The 16,137-nt window shown below is 46.0% G+C and overlaps 1 protein-coding gene across 2 annotated transcripts in view; it reads right to left on the bottom strand.

Annotated features, from left to right (window-relative positions):
• PCP4 (Purkinje cell protein 4) overlaps positions 1 to 12,980 on the bottom strand; it is a 72,594-nt gene extending 59,614 nt beyond the window's left edge. The window contains exons 1-2 of one of the 2 annotated variants that reach the window (XM_007968451.3): positions 12,847 to 12,980; positions 3,789 to 4,179 (exon numbers count right to left, since the gene is read on the bottom strand). In XM_007968451.3, coding sequence (XP_007966642.1) covers positions 3,789 to 3,962 — 174 coding nt within the window. In that variant the 5' untranslated portion in view covers positions 3,963 to 4,179; positions 12,847 to 12,980. Of the gene's footprint in view, positions 1 to 753; positions 893 to 3,788; positions 4,180 to 12,846 lie in introns of those variants that run through there. The other variant, XM_007968456.3, reaches the window with a different exon arrangement.
• Positions 12,981 to 16,137: the final 3,157 nt, after the last annotated feature.

Genomic DNA, 16,137 nt, shown 5'->3' with positions numbered 1-16,137 from the left:
CTGAATTAGAGAATGGTGTTGTACCACCACTAATCTGCTTCATAGACGAGAAAAAAGGAGAAGATGATTTTTAAAAAACAAACGTGCTGTCAGTTGGCCCCAACAAAACACATTCTGTATAAACATATTTAGAGAAGTGACTTTGGATTTGCAAAATTGTAGCTCCCCTTCTGCCAGGGCCGCCTCCGGTCTCAGAGCCACAGATCTATACACATGGATGTTTCCCAGCTCCTACTACTGTTTGCATTTCTTTCCCTGGTGCTCTGATTAACTGCAGAGATAGTTTGTACAACCGGGCCATGAAATGCCACCCATTGGCCAGCCCTTTCCCCACCTTGTCCCCTTCCCTTCCAAGGCTTGCGTTCACCAGAAGACCACCCGCCCACTCACATTCTGGAAGGTGCCACCGCGGGAATCATGCAAAGATACACATCTTCATAAGAGCATAAAACAATTGGCTTTCTCTTCTGAGCTCTAAAACCCAAAGCACTTTTCAAAGTCACAATTCAATCAGAAGCAAACAAGGCATCCCCTTCTCTTCCTCAGGTTAATTGTAAAAGTTGCAAACTTAACCAATTTCTGTACTGACCATTCAAACCAAGAGATCAATCCTGTCAGTCCTCCAAGCAAAGAATTACAGGATTAATTTGTTCCTCAGCACTGCTAAGCCCCTCACATTTCCTGACACTAATCCTTCAACCGAGGTCCCTTCTCACTCCTAAGTTTCCCTCTACAGGTCGAAGCATCACTCACCTCACTCATGTTGGCTCTAACTCAACAGCTCAGTCCCGCAGCTCAGCACAGAGAACACTGCTCAGGGGTCGCTGCTCCACCGGTTCTGGCTTTTCTCTTAAAAAGAGCTGCCCGGTGGCATCATGCCTCCCTGGAGCCAATGAAATGCATTCACCTGTCTGCAAGCCCGGCCGGCATCTGAGAGCAGCAAGGGCCACCTAGTGGTGAAAAAGAGAACGGCACGTTCGGTCCCTGCTCCAAATTCCGCCAGGGATGGAAGGAATTGCTCGATTTCTTTAAAAAGTAATGCGCTCCAGCTGGGCAGCAGAGAGAGCCCCTGTCTCTTAAAAAAAAAAAAAAAAAAAAAAGAAAAGAAAAGAAAAGAAAAAGAAAAAAGTAAAAGCTAAAGTTTCAAAGATCATCACAGGGATGCCATTGTGCGTTTTTCAATGAGTGCAAGATTTACATGCATGAAAAATACTTTTCAAATGTCAGTGGGAAGGATTGTTTTTCTAAGGGAAAAGGAGTTCTGCAAACACCTGCAGACCCGCTCACGCACCTCCAGGCTTTCCCAGGAGTTGTGTTTCCCTTGCCCTTTATAACACAAAACTCAGCCCAAGGACTTTAATATCTCTGCTCTCTCACCCCCATCCCAAATCTGTGGCCCTGCTTGTACCCTGAGCTGGAAGGACAAGAGCAGATGGACTGGGATGTGGGGGTCGGTCCCCACGACTTCTACAAGGGAGGAGAGTGGCTCCAGCAGCCTTACTGATGTGCACTCCTCACAACCACATTGGGGCCAGGAAGGAGCCTGGGCATTGGCCCTGGCCTGGTTAAAGGTCTCCTTGCCTTAGCCTGGTTCAGCCTTTCCGGGAAGAGGTTCCATGCTTTGTTCAGTCCCAACATCGTGAGACTGAAGAGTCTTCAGGGCATCAGAGTGGGCCCTCAACTGTCCCAAAAAGGCATCGTGCCGACTGAAGGCACATTCACATCTGTTACTCTGCCAGTCCTGGTACCGGACTTAGCGGGTCTGGCGAGAAGACTGAAGCGTCGTGTGACCGGTCCCCAGCGCCCCTCATTTCCCTGTGCAGAGCAGACCACCAGACTCCCGCCCATCAATCCTCTCTCCTCAGCTCAGCAGCCCCACACCCTCCCACCTGGACTGCCCTCCCTACATGCCCAGGTCACCGATGCGACCACATCCTCAGGTCCACCTTGGACAGCAAACAGAAGGCCGTACGCCCCCAAATGGGCACCGGCGAGCACAGACTGCCCTCAGAGGCCTTGGCCAGGAGCGCCAGCTGGTCAGCACCCTCATCCACACCGTGGGAACACCAGGCAGCAAGACAGACTCTACTGGGAACCAGTGTCCTTAACTTCCAGCCACTTCACATGGGGCCCCGTCTGTAGACAAGTCCTGCTCCAGTGGGAAGTTTGATACATGAGTTATTATAAAATAACGCATATTTCACAGAGCAACATTTTATTTACATATATATATATAAATACGTGTTATATTCTTTTACTTTGATATGTATATAAATTATTTATTTACATATTCTGACCTCACAAATCATTTGCAAACTAATAAAGGCAGCATCCTCCTTCTCCTCTCACTCCCCTTCTCCTCCTTGCCCCCTCAATGCCATGCTTGGGAAGGCCCACATGGGATGCCTTCAGGGTTGCCCAGGTGGTTAGTAGTGGGAAAGGAGGAGAAGGAGGGCAGGGGTGAGGAACTGGAGTCATAGTGTCATCTGTGATGTATGACAGATCAACAGATTGGAAGAAGGGGGCTTGCTTATCTATACTAGAAGTCACCTGTGATTTCTCAGGGGCAAAACTACACCCTCCCCAGGGCACTCCTGTCCTGTTGGGGGCTGGAGCCCCCACAGCCTGGAGGTGTAGAAGGGGCCTCCCAGCGGCAGCCTCCACGGGGTCCCTTCTGTGGTCCTCCAGGCTGTGCAGAGGGGACGTGGAGAATCAGCCTGTGCTCCGCTGGCTGGCTCTGGAGCAGACCTGCATTTTCTAACAACACAAAGACACATCAAGGGCTGCAGCAGCCTGGGCCTGGAGACACAGCAGTTAGTGCTGAGGCTCCAAGTAGAGGGGCAGGATTGGAGGTGCAGGGCTGGACCAAGGCTTTGCTGGGTAGACTCAGCAATTCTTTGGAAGCAGCCAAGGGACCAACAAGGCTACTGGGGAGAGGGTGGGTTATGGTCTGAGCTGATTGCCTTCCTCCAGAATTCATACATTCAAGTCCTAACCCTTAATATCTTAAAATGTGACCTTATTTGGAGATAAGGTCTTTAAAGAGGTGATTAAGTTAAAACAAGGTCACTAGGGTGGGCCCTAATCCAATAGGGCTGGTGTCCTTATAAGCAGAATAAATTAGGGCACAGGCACTCGCAGAGGGACAACCCTGTGAGGATACAGGGAGAAGACGGCATCTACAAGCCAAGGCGAGAGGTCTCAGAGGAACCAGCCCTGCCGCCCCTTGACCTCACACTTTCAGCCTCCAGAACTGCCAGGGGATACATTTCGGTTGTTTAAGCCATGCGGTCTTGGTACTGGGTTCTCGTAGCCACAGGAAACGAAGGAAATGAACACAGATGCCATCGCAAGCACGCGGAGAAATTTCAGGGAAAGGATAGAAGTACCTTAAGGGGGATTTTCTCAAGACTTGCCTTGTGGCATGCAATTTCATCCTATTTATTTCCCCAGAATATCTTTGGCAAAATAACTATCTCCTGTTAATGAGCTGTGGAGTTGTCCTGTTGTAGAGAACACAAAGTAAATGTTCAGTATTGCTACAAAGGGAGGGTCAAGCTGCCCTGGGAAATCGGTGCTCACCAGTGACACAAGACAGGTCTGAGTGTGCAACCCAGCAGGTCTCAAGTGCCAGCACGTTGGCTGCCAAGCGGCATCCCAGCCTGAACACACATTGCATCCTCTCCCACAGATGGGCCCTGGGATGACATCTCCTAGCCCCATTGATCCTCGGGGGACAGTACTACCCCAACAAGACCAGTTGTCAGATCAAGAACACCAAAGATTACCTGGACCTCTTCATAGCATATCCAGGGACAAGGACAGTCAATGAGCAATCTTTCAACCTTTTCCTGTGGTTCCGAGGAGCAGTCAGGTTTGAGAAGTGCTGCTTGACACAGTGACGCTCTCTCCCTTTCTATCTCCTTTTCAGGCCTGCTTGGCTGTGGTTTACTTTTACACATGTATGTCAATAGCTTCAATGTATCCCATCATTCAACTTTTCTCAGGTTAGCCAAACACTGTTAGGTGACCATTGGGGTTCTGAACCAGAAGCTTAAAATTTGGATCCTGGACGTGAGAAATCATTTTCTATATGACCTTGGCGATGTTGCTCCGTTGCTCAGTGTCTGATTTTCTCCACTGATAATATAGAAGTATTCAAGCCTTGTGTCTGCCAACCTAAGCAAAAACATACATGAAATATATTGAGCTGGGAAATAAATTTTGAAGGAACTTCAGAAGAATTAGATCTACAGCTTCATATGTTAGATCTTGGGGAAAACTTCAGCCTGGCTGAATTAAAATACAGACATGTGGTTCTATAATTTATGGCAATATATATATATATAAAGGACAGATTATTTTCATCTTCTTGGAAGCGTGATCCTGCCTGAAGGGGCAGAGTTGGCCCAAGTTGTCTTTGAGATTATTTATAGGGACACTATATATTAATGACCTAGGGCTTTTCATCAGACTTTCATACGAAATGCATCATTTGTGTATAGTTTCTGGGGGTGTGGGGACTTTGAAAATGAACCCAACTTCTGCTTCATTTCCTCACCTTTGCAGACATAGTGCTGTTTTAATGCAGCACAGACGAAGAAGGTGGTCATCTTCCTTGGAACGGACTCTGCACAGCCTGGCCTTGATGGTGAGGCTCCCCTCTTCTGCCTTCACTGCTTCCCAGCCCGATGCCAACTGTACACTCTGGGTGTCTACATGGGGAGCCTCAGCATCCCTGGCCTGATGGGCAAACCCAGGGGTTCCTGTCTTTGACTCCTCACCTTCTTCCCTGCTGCCCTGAGCTTGAATCTTCCAGCAGACTCTAGCCTGCTCCCAACCACTGGATGTGGTGTGGCCCTGAGCCTGGAGGCTATGCAGGTTCTATCCATAGATACAGACATACAGCTTAATTCTTTAAACCCCTCCTGGAAAGATGTACTTGCTGTAAGGATGCATGAATGTGTGTGCTTGTTTACTCAAGCCTTGTCTCCCACCTTCTGGGCTTTAAGCCTCTTGAGAGAGAGAGGCCAGGCCACACCACGCTGCTTATTTTTTCATTGCCATGCCTGGCATGATACCCAGCACGGAGTCGGCACCTGAAACCACTTCTGAATAAATAAATACCCCAGTGGTCACTAAGTGTGAATGTTGCTGTAGGAAAGAAAGCTCTTTTGTTCTGTGAAATTAAATTCTCTTTCCCATGCCAACAGGTAAGAATTTTCTCTTTTGAAAATGAGAAAAAAAAGGGTATTTTTAAAATCTGCTGTCAAATTTTAATCCAGTTTTCTAGAATGTTAAAAAAGCTTCCCGCAAAACACACCTGTTTTAAACCTAGATAATTGAGTTTTACTGCCTTTTTGAAGAAAAAATAATAATTAACAAATATTTGGCTATGGTCTTCCAGGATTTTAGCAACTAATATTGCACAAATATCATTCTGCCTCTACTTCATACCCCATCTCTTCTCCACACTACTGGTCACTCTTAATTAGCCACTCCATATAGTAGGTGTGTCGGTTTTATTATTTCTTGAAGTTATTGAAAACTTGGTATGCATGACTGGTATTTTCTTTCTCTCTCTTTCTCTCTCTCTCTCTCTCAACTTTACCCTCTATGTCTCCCTCTAATCTGAAATAATTTGTGTTTTATGCATGCAACCTTCCATCCCATCTTGACACTAGGTGAGGTGGCTCTTCCAAGAGGCACCAGCCAACAGGAGAGAAAGGAAGAATACGAGAGACAGACAGGGACAGGTAAAATCCACCTGTGATGCTCCCGTGGATCTCTGTCTCGTCACATCTTCTAATTCCAAGTGCTACAAACATAACTGAAGCCGCTGCTATTCTTAAGGCTTAAATTATTCCCTATGTATGGCTGAAAAGGTCATTTTATAACTCCTAGTTCCTTTCAGCTCAATTAAATGCCCAAGCCTGTCCTGCCGATGAGCACTGGCTGGCTGGCCTGCAGAGCCTGCGTGTCACCTCCGTGGCCCCTCTCTTTGATGAAAAGGTCAGTGGGTGTTTGTCTTCAAAGAGCCACTGCAGCTCTGAAGGCTGCACTGTGAGCTGGCTGAAAGGACTTCCCGATTCTCAGCAGCCTGACAGCTTTCAGAATTGGGCTTGGTTGAGTCCTTAATTATTTTCCCTGTCTCCACTCTCTACACAGGTGAACTCCTCCAATTCACTTTTCAGTGATTGTTCCCGAAATTTCAGATCTGTGATTCTTTCTGCAGAGCCAACCTGCTCCTCTAGAGCTATGGACCAGATCATGTCATTGCCAAATTCATATGCTGAAGGCCTGCCCCCAACACAACTGTATGTGGAGATAGGGCCTCTAATGAGGTTTAAGGTTCAATGAGGTATATAAGTGTTGGACCCTAATCTATTATGACTGGTGTCCTTATAAGAAGAAGAGATTGAGACACAGACATGCACGGGCGGGGGGGAGCGGCCCTGTGGAGACACAGGGAGAAAAAGCCAAGGGGAGAGACCTCAGAAGGAGCCAGCCCTGGTACCTTGACCTCAGATTTCCAGCCTCCAGAACTTTTAGAATGTAATTTTCTGTTGCTGACCCTCCCAGCTGTGGTATTCTTTTAAGGCATCCTGAATTGACTAAGACCTCTGGCCGAGAGCTAAGGTTGGTTTCTGTGCTGGACTCCACAGTGGACCACACCCCAATCCCCTGTCCTCTGGGGACTGAAGTGCTCATTGTCGCACCTGCTGAGAGTGTTGGTGATGGACCCAACTCTCAATTCTGAGTCCCTGAAAAGATTGCTCTCAGGCAAAGGGAGCTATGCAGGGGGCAGAACATATCCAAAAAAAAAGGCCTGGCCCCCTGGTCCCAATTTGGGACAACTCTGCAGAATCTTCCATTCCATCTCCAAAGCTTGCTGGAGGATCCACTAAGGCATTGCTCTGCCTCAGTCATGGCCTGAATTCTCTCTCTGCCACATCCTGCCCCCATTCACTGCCACACAGCACCATTACAAGGCATGGCTCAGTATCACCTTGCATTCTCAGCTCCACCTTAGAGGCAGCTTCTGGGAGACTGACCTGACAGTCACATCAGGAGCAGCGGGAGGAAAGCAGACCTTGGCACAGGGTTTGGAGCTGGATCACCTGCCAGCCAGCTGAAAGTGGGGACCCTCAGTGCAGCGTGCAGGTGCAGCATAGAGCCCCACAGAAGTGCAGTATTGTGCAGGTGTTAGGGCACTCACCCTGGGGAAGTGGGGTGCTACACCTGTGGAAAGAATGCATGATGTGGGAACCATGAAGAGACTGAGTCAGACAGCCAAGAAATATGTGGGAAACAGTAGTTATAAAGACAATGAAATCAGATAGCTGATGCTGCGGAAATCAAGACTATAGACAGAAATAAAGCAAGGCTGGGGGTGATTCATTAGGACCTCAAGGCTAAGTATGAAACCCAGGTCCATTTTGGAAGCTCTGGTTTATTTTATAAAAGTAAGGAAGACTCTTATTTCCTATGGACTACAGGCAGAGGAGGTTGAAGAAAGCCCAAGGCTTATCATGAGCCTAGCAGAACCCCACACAAATCCAAATCCTCAGTGTCAGCAGGTGTGCTGGGCCAAGGTCTGATTGAAATAGAAATGGATCCTGAGTCACGGGTGGATGTGCTTGAAGATCTCAAATTCTCAGATCCCTCCGATGCCTCTGGGCTTGCAAGACTGGCCTTTTCCTCCCTGTCGAAGGCTAGTGCCCCTGGTGCTTGAAGATGATGCAGAGTCTCCGTCTGGTAGGATAATACACACCTATCCCAAGAGAATTTCCACCTTTCCTCATGCCCACCAAACTCATGACTAAGCTAGAATCACCCATAAGCTGGTGTGGAGGAGTGCTAAGCCTTATAGTGGAGGAAAGGGCTCTCCCCAAAGGACCTGTAGGACTTGGCCAACATGTACAAAGAATGTGTAGGAGACTGAATTTGAGCATCAGATCAAGGCAGGAAAGCACTAGCAGGAGCAGGAGCAGAAAATGAAGTTGGGCAAGAGAAAGCTCATTGATACAGGAAAACTATCTTATGATACAGGACTTAACACTTTAGGAAAGACCTCAGGAGATGATAACTAAAAGCTGCTAGGATGGCTTTTGGAACCTTGAAGAAGATGGTGCCCATACTGACTGAGGCCGAAATGCCAGACCCGCCATGGCAAAAAGTGGATGTGGGGACCAAGGGGCTAGAGTTGAGGGCACGCCACAGCGGATACACCATGCAAGTCTGAAAAAGTGCAATGAAGACATTGCCTTTACCAAAGCAACAAGGAACGTGCTAATGAGAGGGACCCCAAAAGTACTGAGTAGCATGGTGGTGTCCATCCTCTGCAGGACAGGGCTGGGCATCGGGGAAACCACTACAGAACCAGGCTCCCTGATAGCAACATGCATGGCAGGATCTAGAAATAATACAGGCTGGATGGCAACATACACCCATCAAAAGCACGGTGGGTGCAATAATCATAAAAGGGCAGGCAGCAGGTTGGCCTTACACCAAGCTATGCTAATAGATGTTAATAGAACACAGCACCCATACCAACAAGACAGAGGGCAGCCAACAAGTAAAGCCCTCAGTCTACCCTTGTGGTTCCCAAAGGAGGAGCAGGGCATTTCCTCTCCCCTCCCTGGGGAGACACTGGCAATGTCTGGAGACATTTTTGTTGTCACAGCTGGGGGAAATATTTTCAGTTATTACAATCTGAACTAGGAGGATGTAAATGATATCTAGTGTGTAGAGACCAGGGATGCTGCTAAATATCCTACTGATATGGTTTGGCTGTGTCCTCACCCAAATCTTATCTTAAATTGTAGTTCTCATAATTCCCACGTGTCATGGGAGGGACCCAGTGGGAGGTAGTTGAATCTTGGGAGCAGTTACCCCTATGCTGTTCTCATGATAGTGAGTGAGTTCTCATGAGATCGGATAGTTTTATAAGGGGTTTTCCCCGTTTGCTTGGCACTCATTCTCTCTCCTGCTGCCCTGTGAAGAGGTGCCTTCACCATGATTGTAAGTTTCCTGAGGACTCCCCAGCCATGCAGAACTGCAAATCAATTAAACCTCTTTTCTTTATAAAATACCCAGTCTTGGATATATTTCTTCATAGCAGGGTGAAAACGGACTAATACAGTAACTTGGTGCCAGGAGTGGGGTGCTGCTATAAGGATACCTGAAAATGTGGAAGCAACTTAGGAACTGGGTAACAGGCAGAGGTTGAAACAGTTTGGAGGGCTCAGAAGAAGATAGGAAAATGTGGGAATGTTTGGAACTTCCTAGAGACTTGTTGAATGGCTTTGACCAAAATGCTGATAGTGATATGGACAATGAAGTCCAGGCTGAGGGTCTCAGATGGAGATGAGGAACTTGTTGGGAACTGGAGTTAAGGTGACTCTTGCCATGCTTTAGTGAAGAGACTGGCGGGATTTTACCCATACCCTAGAGATCTGTGGAACTTTGAACTTGAGAGATGATTTAGGGTATTTGGCAGAAAAAAATTCTAAGTGGCAAAGCATTCAAGAAGAAGCAGAGCATAAAAGTTTGGAAAATTTGCAGACTGATGATGTAATAGAAAAGAAAAACCCATTTTCTGGAGAGAAATTCAAGCTGGCTGTAGAAATTTGCATAAATAATGAGAAGCCAAATGTTAATTGCCAAGACAATGGGGAAAATGTCTCTAGGGCATGTCAGAGACCCTCACAGCGGCCCCTCCCATCACAGGTCCAGAGGCCTAGGAAGGAAAAATGGTTTCGTGGGCTGGGTCCAGGGACACCCCCTGCTGTGTGCAGCCTCAAGACTTGGTGCCTTGTGTCCCAGTCTCTCCAGCCGTGGTGAAAAGGGGCCATATAGAACTCAAAGGCACAGGCCCCCAGCCTTGGCATCTTCCACTTGGTGTTGGCCATGCAGATACACAGAAGACAAGAATTGGGGTTTGGGAACCTCTGCCTAGATATCAGAATATGTATGGAAACACCTGGATATCCAGACAGAAATTTACTGCAGAGGCAGAGCCCTCATGAAGAACCTCTGCTATGGCAGCGTGGAAGGGAAATGTGGGGTCAGAGCCTGCATGCAGACTCCCCACTGGGGCACTGCCTGGTGGAGCTATGAAAAGAGAGCCACCGTCCTCTAGACCCCAGAATAGTAGATTCACCAACAGCTTGCACTGTGCACTTGGAAAAGCTGCAGACACTCAACCCTAGTCTGTGAAAGCAGCCGGGAGGAAGTTCTGTACCCTGCAAAGCCACAGGAATAGAGCTGCCCAAGGCTGTGGGAGTCCACCTCTTGCATCACTGTGACCTGGATGTGAGACATAGAGTCAAAGAAAATTATTTTGGAACTTTAAAGTTCAATGACTGCTCTATTGGATTTCAGACTTGCAAGGGACCTGTAGCCCCTTTGTTTTAGTCAATTTCTCCCATTTGGAACAGGTATATTTACCCAATGCCAGTACCCACATTGTATCTGGGAAGTAACTAATTTGCTTTTGATTTTACAGACTCTTAGGCAGAAGGAACTTGCCTTGTCTCAGATAAGACTTTGGACTTGGTCTTTTGGGTTAATGCTGGAATGAGTTAAGACTCTGGGGGACTGTTGGAAAGACATGATTGTGTTTTGAAATGTAACAACGTAAGAGTTGGGAGGGACCAGGAGTAGCATGATATGGTTTGGCTGTTTCCCCACCCAAATCTCATTTTGAATTATAGTTCCCGTAATTCCCACATGTAATGGGAAGGACCTGGTGGGAGATAGTTGAATCTTGGGGACAGTTACCCCCATGCTGTTCTTGTGAGAATGAATGAGTTTTCATGAAATCTGATGGTTTTATAAGGGGTTTTTCCCTCTTTGCTTGGCACTCGTTCTCTCTCCTGCCGCCCTGTGAAAAGGTGCCTTCCACCATGATTGTACGTTTCCTGAGGCCTCCCAAACCATTCAGAACTGTGAGTCAATTAAACCTCTTTCCTTTATAAAATACACAGTCTCGGGTGTTTCTTTATAGCAGCATAATAGACTAACACACCTACAGTATTCAGGACTGCTCCTGATAGCAAAGAATGGTCTGGCTCAAAATGTTAATGGTGCCAAGATTGACAAAACCTGAGCTTTACAAACACACCTATACAAAGATCTATAAATCTATACAAGAAACCAAAGGTGGATAATCAAGGAGCTGAGAGCAGACATCTCAATAAGAAGTCAAGATTCCTTGCTCTATTTTTAGATCTCAGCCAATTTTCAGTCCAGAAGCAATTGACAGAAAGCCAAGTCCCCAGGAGAAAGGATCTACCAACATCAAGGCTACTGTATGCAGTAATAATTTTCCTAGTTCTTCCTCAAAAGAACCCATAGCCATTTCCTTGAGTAACAGTGCACCAGGAAAGGAGAACACTCACACATCTTGAAGATTTTTAACTGTAGAATCCAAGTGGAAAGGGGGCTCCAAAGTGTTGGCCTTCCTGTTAGAGAAGGCACATCCAGGGGTCGAATATAGATGGGATCCTGGCACAAGTACAAAGTGGATGGACTGGAAATAGGTGCATTGGACAGTTGACAGAACATCCATATTGGACTCATGGCTTGTGGCAAGAGTGTTCTTAGTTGGGAAGGCTAAGTAGAAGCTCTGAACTGCCCCTGCTCCAGCCAAAATAATAAATAAAAAGTATGGCCAGGCGCGGTGGCTCGCGCCTGTAATCCCAGCACTTTGGGAGGCCAAGGTGGGTGGATCACGAGGTCAGGAGATGGAGACCATCCTGGCTAACAAGGTGAAACCCCATCTCTACTAAAAATGCAAAAAATTGGCCAGGCATGGTGGTGGGTGCCTGTAGTCCCAGCTACTCGGAGGCTGAGGCAGTAGAATGGTGTGAACCCGGGAGGCAGAGCTTGCAGTGAGCCGAGATCGCGCCACTGCACTCCAGCCTTGGCAGAGAGTGAGACTCTGTCTCAAAAAAAAAAAAAAAAAAAAAAAAAAAAAAAAAAAAAAAAAAAAAGTAATATCACATCCCAATGAAATGGCAGAGATTAAGGCCACTCTTACATACCTACAGGAAGCTGGGGTGGTGGCGAACCCCACTTTCATTTATTTCACCAGTGTGGTCTCTACAGAAACCAGACAGAGCCTGGAGGATGTCAGTGGAGTGCTTCAAACTCAGTCGAGTGGCAGCCCCAACTGCATCTGCTGCATCTTTGTTAGAGGAGAGCAACATGGCCCCAGGTACGTGGTATGTGGTCAGTGACCTAGAAAACACCTCCCTTCCTTTCACAGCCAGGAAGGAGGATCAGAAGGTCTGAGCCCCTGACATGGCACCAGCTTTCAAGGAGACCAGCTTTTGGTTTCAAATTGAGGTCATTAAACTCCCTCTACCCCAGAGGAGGCAATAATTCACCTTGACTGGAATTGACACACATTCTGGTGTGCGTTTCCTCTCCAGTCCACAAGCCTCTATCAGTCCAAGTGCAGCAGCACCACCTGAGGCTCCGTGCGTGACCCAGTGACACAGGACACTGTGTAGCATCACCTGGAACAAGGGCCCACTCTAAGTCAATAGAGGTATGACAGAGGCATGTTAGAGTGGGTGTACCATGTAAATCTGGAAAAGCCAGTGAGGTCACCACCTCCACCAGGGGACACCAGGGAGACTAATTTTGCAAGATTCCATAGCAAAAAGAAGGGAGCTGCGGAGAGAGAGCTGCAGAGGTCTTCAGAGCATTTCCTTGAGCCTTTGAATACAGCTGTGTGAGAAAATTCCCTGAAGCCAAAGTGAAGGAAACCACCCAAGCTCAAGGAAAAGCTCCATGAATAATTCCCAGAGCTCCCATGGAATTGGAATCACTCACCTTCCCACCAGCCAATATGAAGCAGCCTCAAAACACTCAGGCATGGGGTAAAGGCTCCACTCGTCTTTTTATTAGAATTAACGTAGTCTTTGATTCACCATGACAAAGCCTCAGATCAGAGTCTCAGCAGAATCAGACTAGTCCAAAGGTTACTTAATTGCCTGCAAGAAAAGTAAGTAATCCAACACCCTTTAAGGGAATATGATAACATTTAGTATCCCAAAATATGAAATTCACATCTGGCATCCAAAATTACTAGGCATGCAAAAAAAAAAAAAAAAAAGCTAAAAACCACAATCCATTTATTTCGTAAAAACTAATGGCAAAGAAGATGTAATTACTAGACCCTCCCTCCTATGCCTCTGCTCTATGATCCTGGAAATGCCCAAGCAGTGGCCATAGACAGATGAATAGGATTTACAAATACTATAGGGTCAGTCCATGGTTACAAGGGCTTCCAGGGAAAAGCAACTTAGGTCAGTGAGATGAAAGGAGTCTTGCATCTCAGAAGGATCCCAAGTGATCTGAGACTCAAAAACAACAGATAAACAGCTGACTTAGCTGTTGTTACCCACAATATTAACTTCTTTTTTTTTTCCAAAGTGAAAGCAAGTTTATTCAGAACGTAAAGGAATAAAGGAATGGCTACTCTATAGACAGAGCAGCCCCCAGGGCTGCTGGTTGCCCATTTTTATGGTTATTTCTTGATGATATGCTAAACAAGGGGTGGATTATTCATGCCTCCCCTTTTTAGACCATATAGGGTAACTTCCTGACGTTTCCATGGCATTTGTAAAGTGTCATAACGCTGGTGGGAATGTAGCAGTAAGGACGACCAGAGGTCACTCTCATCGCCACCTTGGTTTTGATATGTTTGGGTCGGCTTCTTTACTGTGACCTGTTTTCTGTTTTTGTTTTGTTTTGTTTGTTTTTTCTCTTTTTTTTTTTTTTTTAATTATACTTCAAGTTCTAGGGTACAAGTGCACAATGTGCAGGTTTGTTACATAGGTATACATGTGCCATGTTGCTTTGCTGCACCCATCAACTCGTCATTTACATTAGGTATTTCTCCTAATGCTATCCCTCCCCCAGGCTCCCACCACATGACAGGCCCCAGTGTGTGATGTTCCCCATCCTGTGTCCAAGTGTTCTCGTTGTTCAATTCCCACCTATGAGTGAGAACATGTGGTGTTTGGTTTTCTGTCCTTGTGATAGTTTGCTGAGAATGATGGTTTCCAGCTTTATCCAAGTCCCTGCATGAACTCATCCTTTTTTATGGCTGCATAGTATTCCATGGCATATATGTGCCACATTTTCTTGATCTAGCCTATCATTGACACACAATATTAACTTCTGATCACCTGAATTCAGAAAATCCAACTATTTTCCCCAAGAAAATTTGTTTATACAGTTATAAAATTCATAAAGTGGCATGTGTCTGTAGACTTGGTTACTTGGGAGGCTTAGGCAGGAGGATCCTTTGAGCCCAGGAGCCTATGATCTTGACACTGCTCTACAGCCTGGGCAACAGAGTGAGACCCCATCTCAAAAAATTAAATTAAATTAAATTCAAACTAAAATTAAAAAGTTTGGCCAGGCACAGTGGTTCACACCTGTAATCCTAACATTTTGGGATCACAACACTTCGGGAGGCTGAAAGGGTTTGAATTACGGGTGTGAGCCACTGCAGATCACTTGAGTCCAGAAGTTCAAGGTCAGCCTGGGAAACATAGCAAGATGGGTCTCTATAAAAAGTTAAAAACTTAGCTGGGTGTGGTGACACACGCCTGTAGTCCCAGCTACTTAGGAGGCTGAGGTGGGAGGATGGCTTGAACCTAGGAGTTCGAGGCTGCAGTGCGCTGTGATCGTGCCTCTACACTCCAGCCTGGGCAACAGAGTGAGACCCTGTCTCTAGGGAAAAAAAAAAAAAAAAGTTTCATCATGGTTTTCCCTGGCCTTGGATATATCAATATGGTAGAAACCATTTCTCTTTCATACTCAAAAATGGTCATTTTCCTGTATTAAGGATTATGTCAAGCAATCAAACAAGACAGAAGTATGTATGTGTGCCTATGTGTGTGTGGTAGGGGCGGAAGCTGGAGAAAGAGGTAGATGAAAAGTAAACCCACCACAACACACTTCCAGTGGCTACTGGGTGAAATTGTACAGCATTTAAATGGGTCACAAAAGAAGAACTATTAATAGTTACTCCTATGTAGGCTTAGTGCTTATGTCAATAAAATACTGTGAAACGATGCCAACATCTTTCCAAATGAAAGCAAAAATGATATCCAGAATTGATGTCCTGCAAAACATTCATATAATTTCAGTTATTTCAAGACTGTAAAACATTAGCATAAAAAGTGATAAGTTCATTTCAGTTCATATGAATCCTTCCTTTAAATAATTTCAAATACTAAATCATACTGAAGAATTTATTACCAATATAATAACATTTAAAAACTCCTCAGTCTATTAAATTCAGTGAACCAAAAGTCTTCAGAAAAATATAATTCCCTAATTAAGCTGCAGCAAGGTGGGGACCTACGAGTCCTACTATGCGACAAGGTTCCCAGCAGGGCGGCAGCAGGGTTACCAGCCACACTCACGAGCTGTTTCAAACAAGGCACAGCTGTGGAGAACGAAGCTTAAAAATGCAGAAATGTCAGCATATATTTGGATCCCAAAAAGCAAAAGCATTTTCATTGAGAAATTGGCCAAAAAAACACCTTTATTTCTTTTCTAAAATAATAGCTTTTGCAACCAGGTTCCTGTGAATTTCACCCAAAGATATTTGGGGTTTTAACATTTAATTCAATGACCCTACTTTGGCCTGAATATTCCAAAAGCCAGAATGTCATCTGTAGCATCATCCCTACCCATGACATTCAGGTGTAGATGAGCTCACTGTCCACTCTGCATTAAACACATATCCTTTAACAGTAACAGTCATGCCTTTAATATGGTCCATGGGGACATATCAGGTCCTGGCATCCCTGATCTCTAGGATCACAGAAAAGATACCTGAAACTTCATAAAAAACTAGAACTACCATAGGAGTGGGGCAGAAACATTCGAGAACACCAGCCTAGAGGACCAGGGATGGATAAATAGCTGCAGGAAGGGACTTTAACCTTGGGAGAAGGGAAGGGTTCTATAGTGGAGAGGGAGGGAGAGGCTGTGGAAGGTGAGTGCACTCTTTATATGGAAAGTTTGCATTGAGAGAACCAGGGACAAGAAGAGACTGATGGGAGAGTGGGGTTAAGACACAGAAACGGGGCTGGGCATAGT

Source organism: Chlorocebus sabaeus, chromosome 2 (assembly GCF_047675955.1).
Source record: "Chlorocebus sabaeus isolate Y175 chromosome 2, mChlSab1.0.hap1, whole genome shotgun sequence".
Lineage (NCBI taxonomy): Eukaryota > Metazoa > Chordata > Mammalia > Primates > Cercopithecidae > Chlorocebus > Chlorocebus sabaeus.
This window is presented reverse-complemented; position numbering and strand designations above follow the sequence as displayed.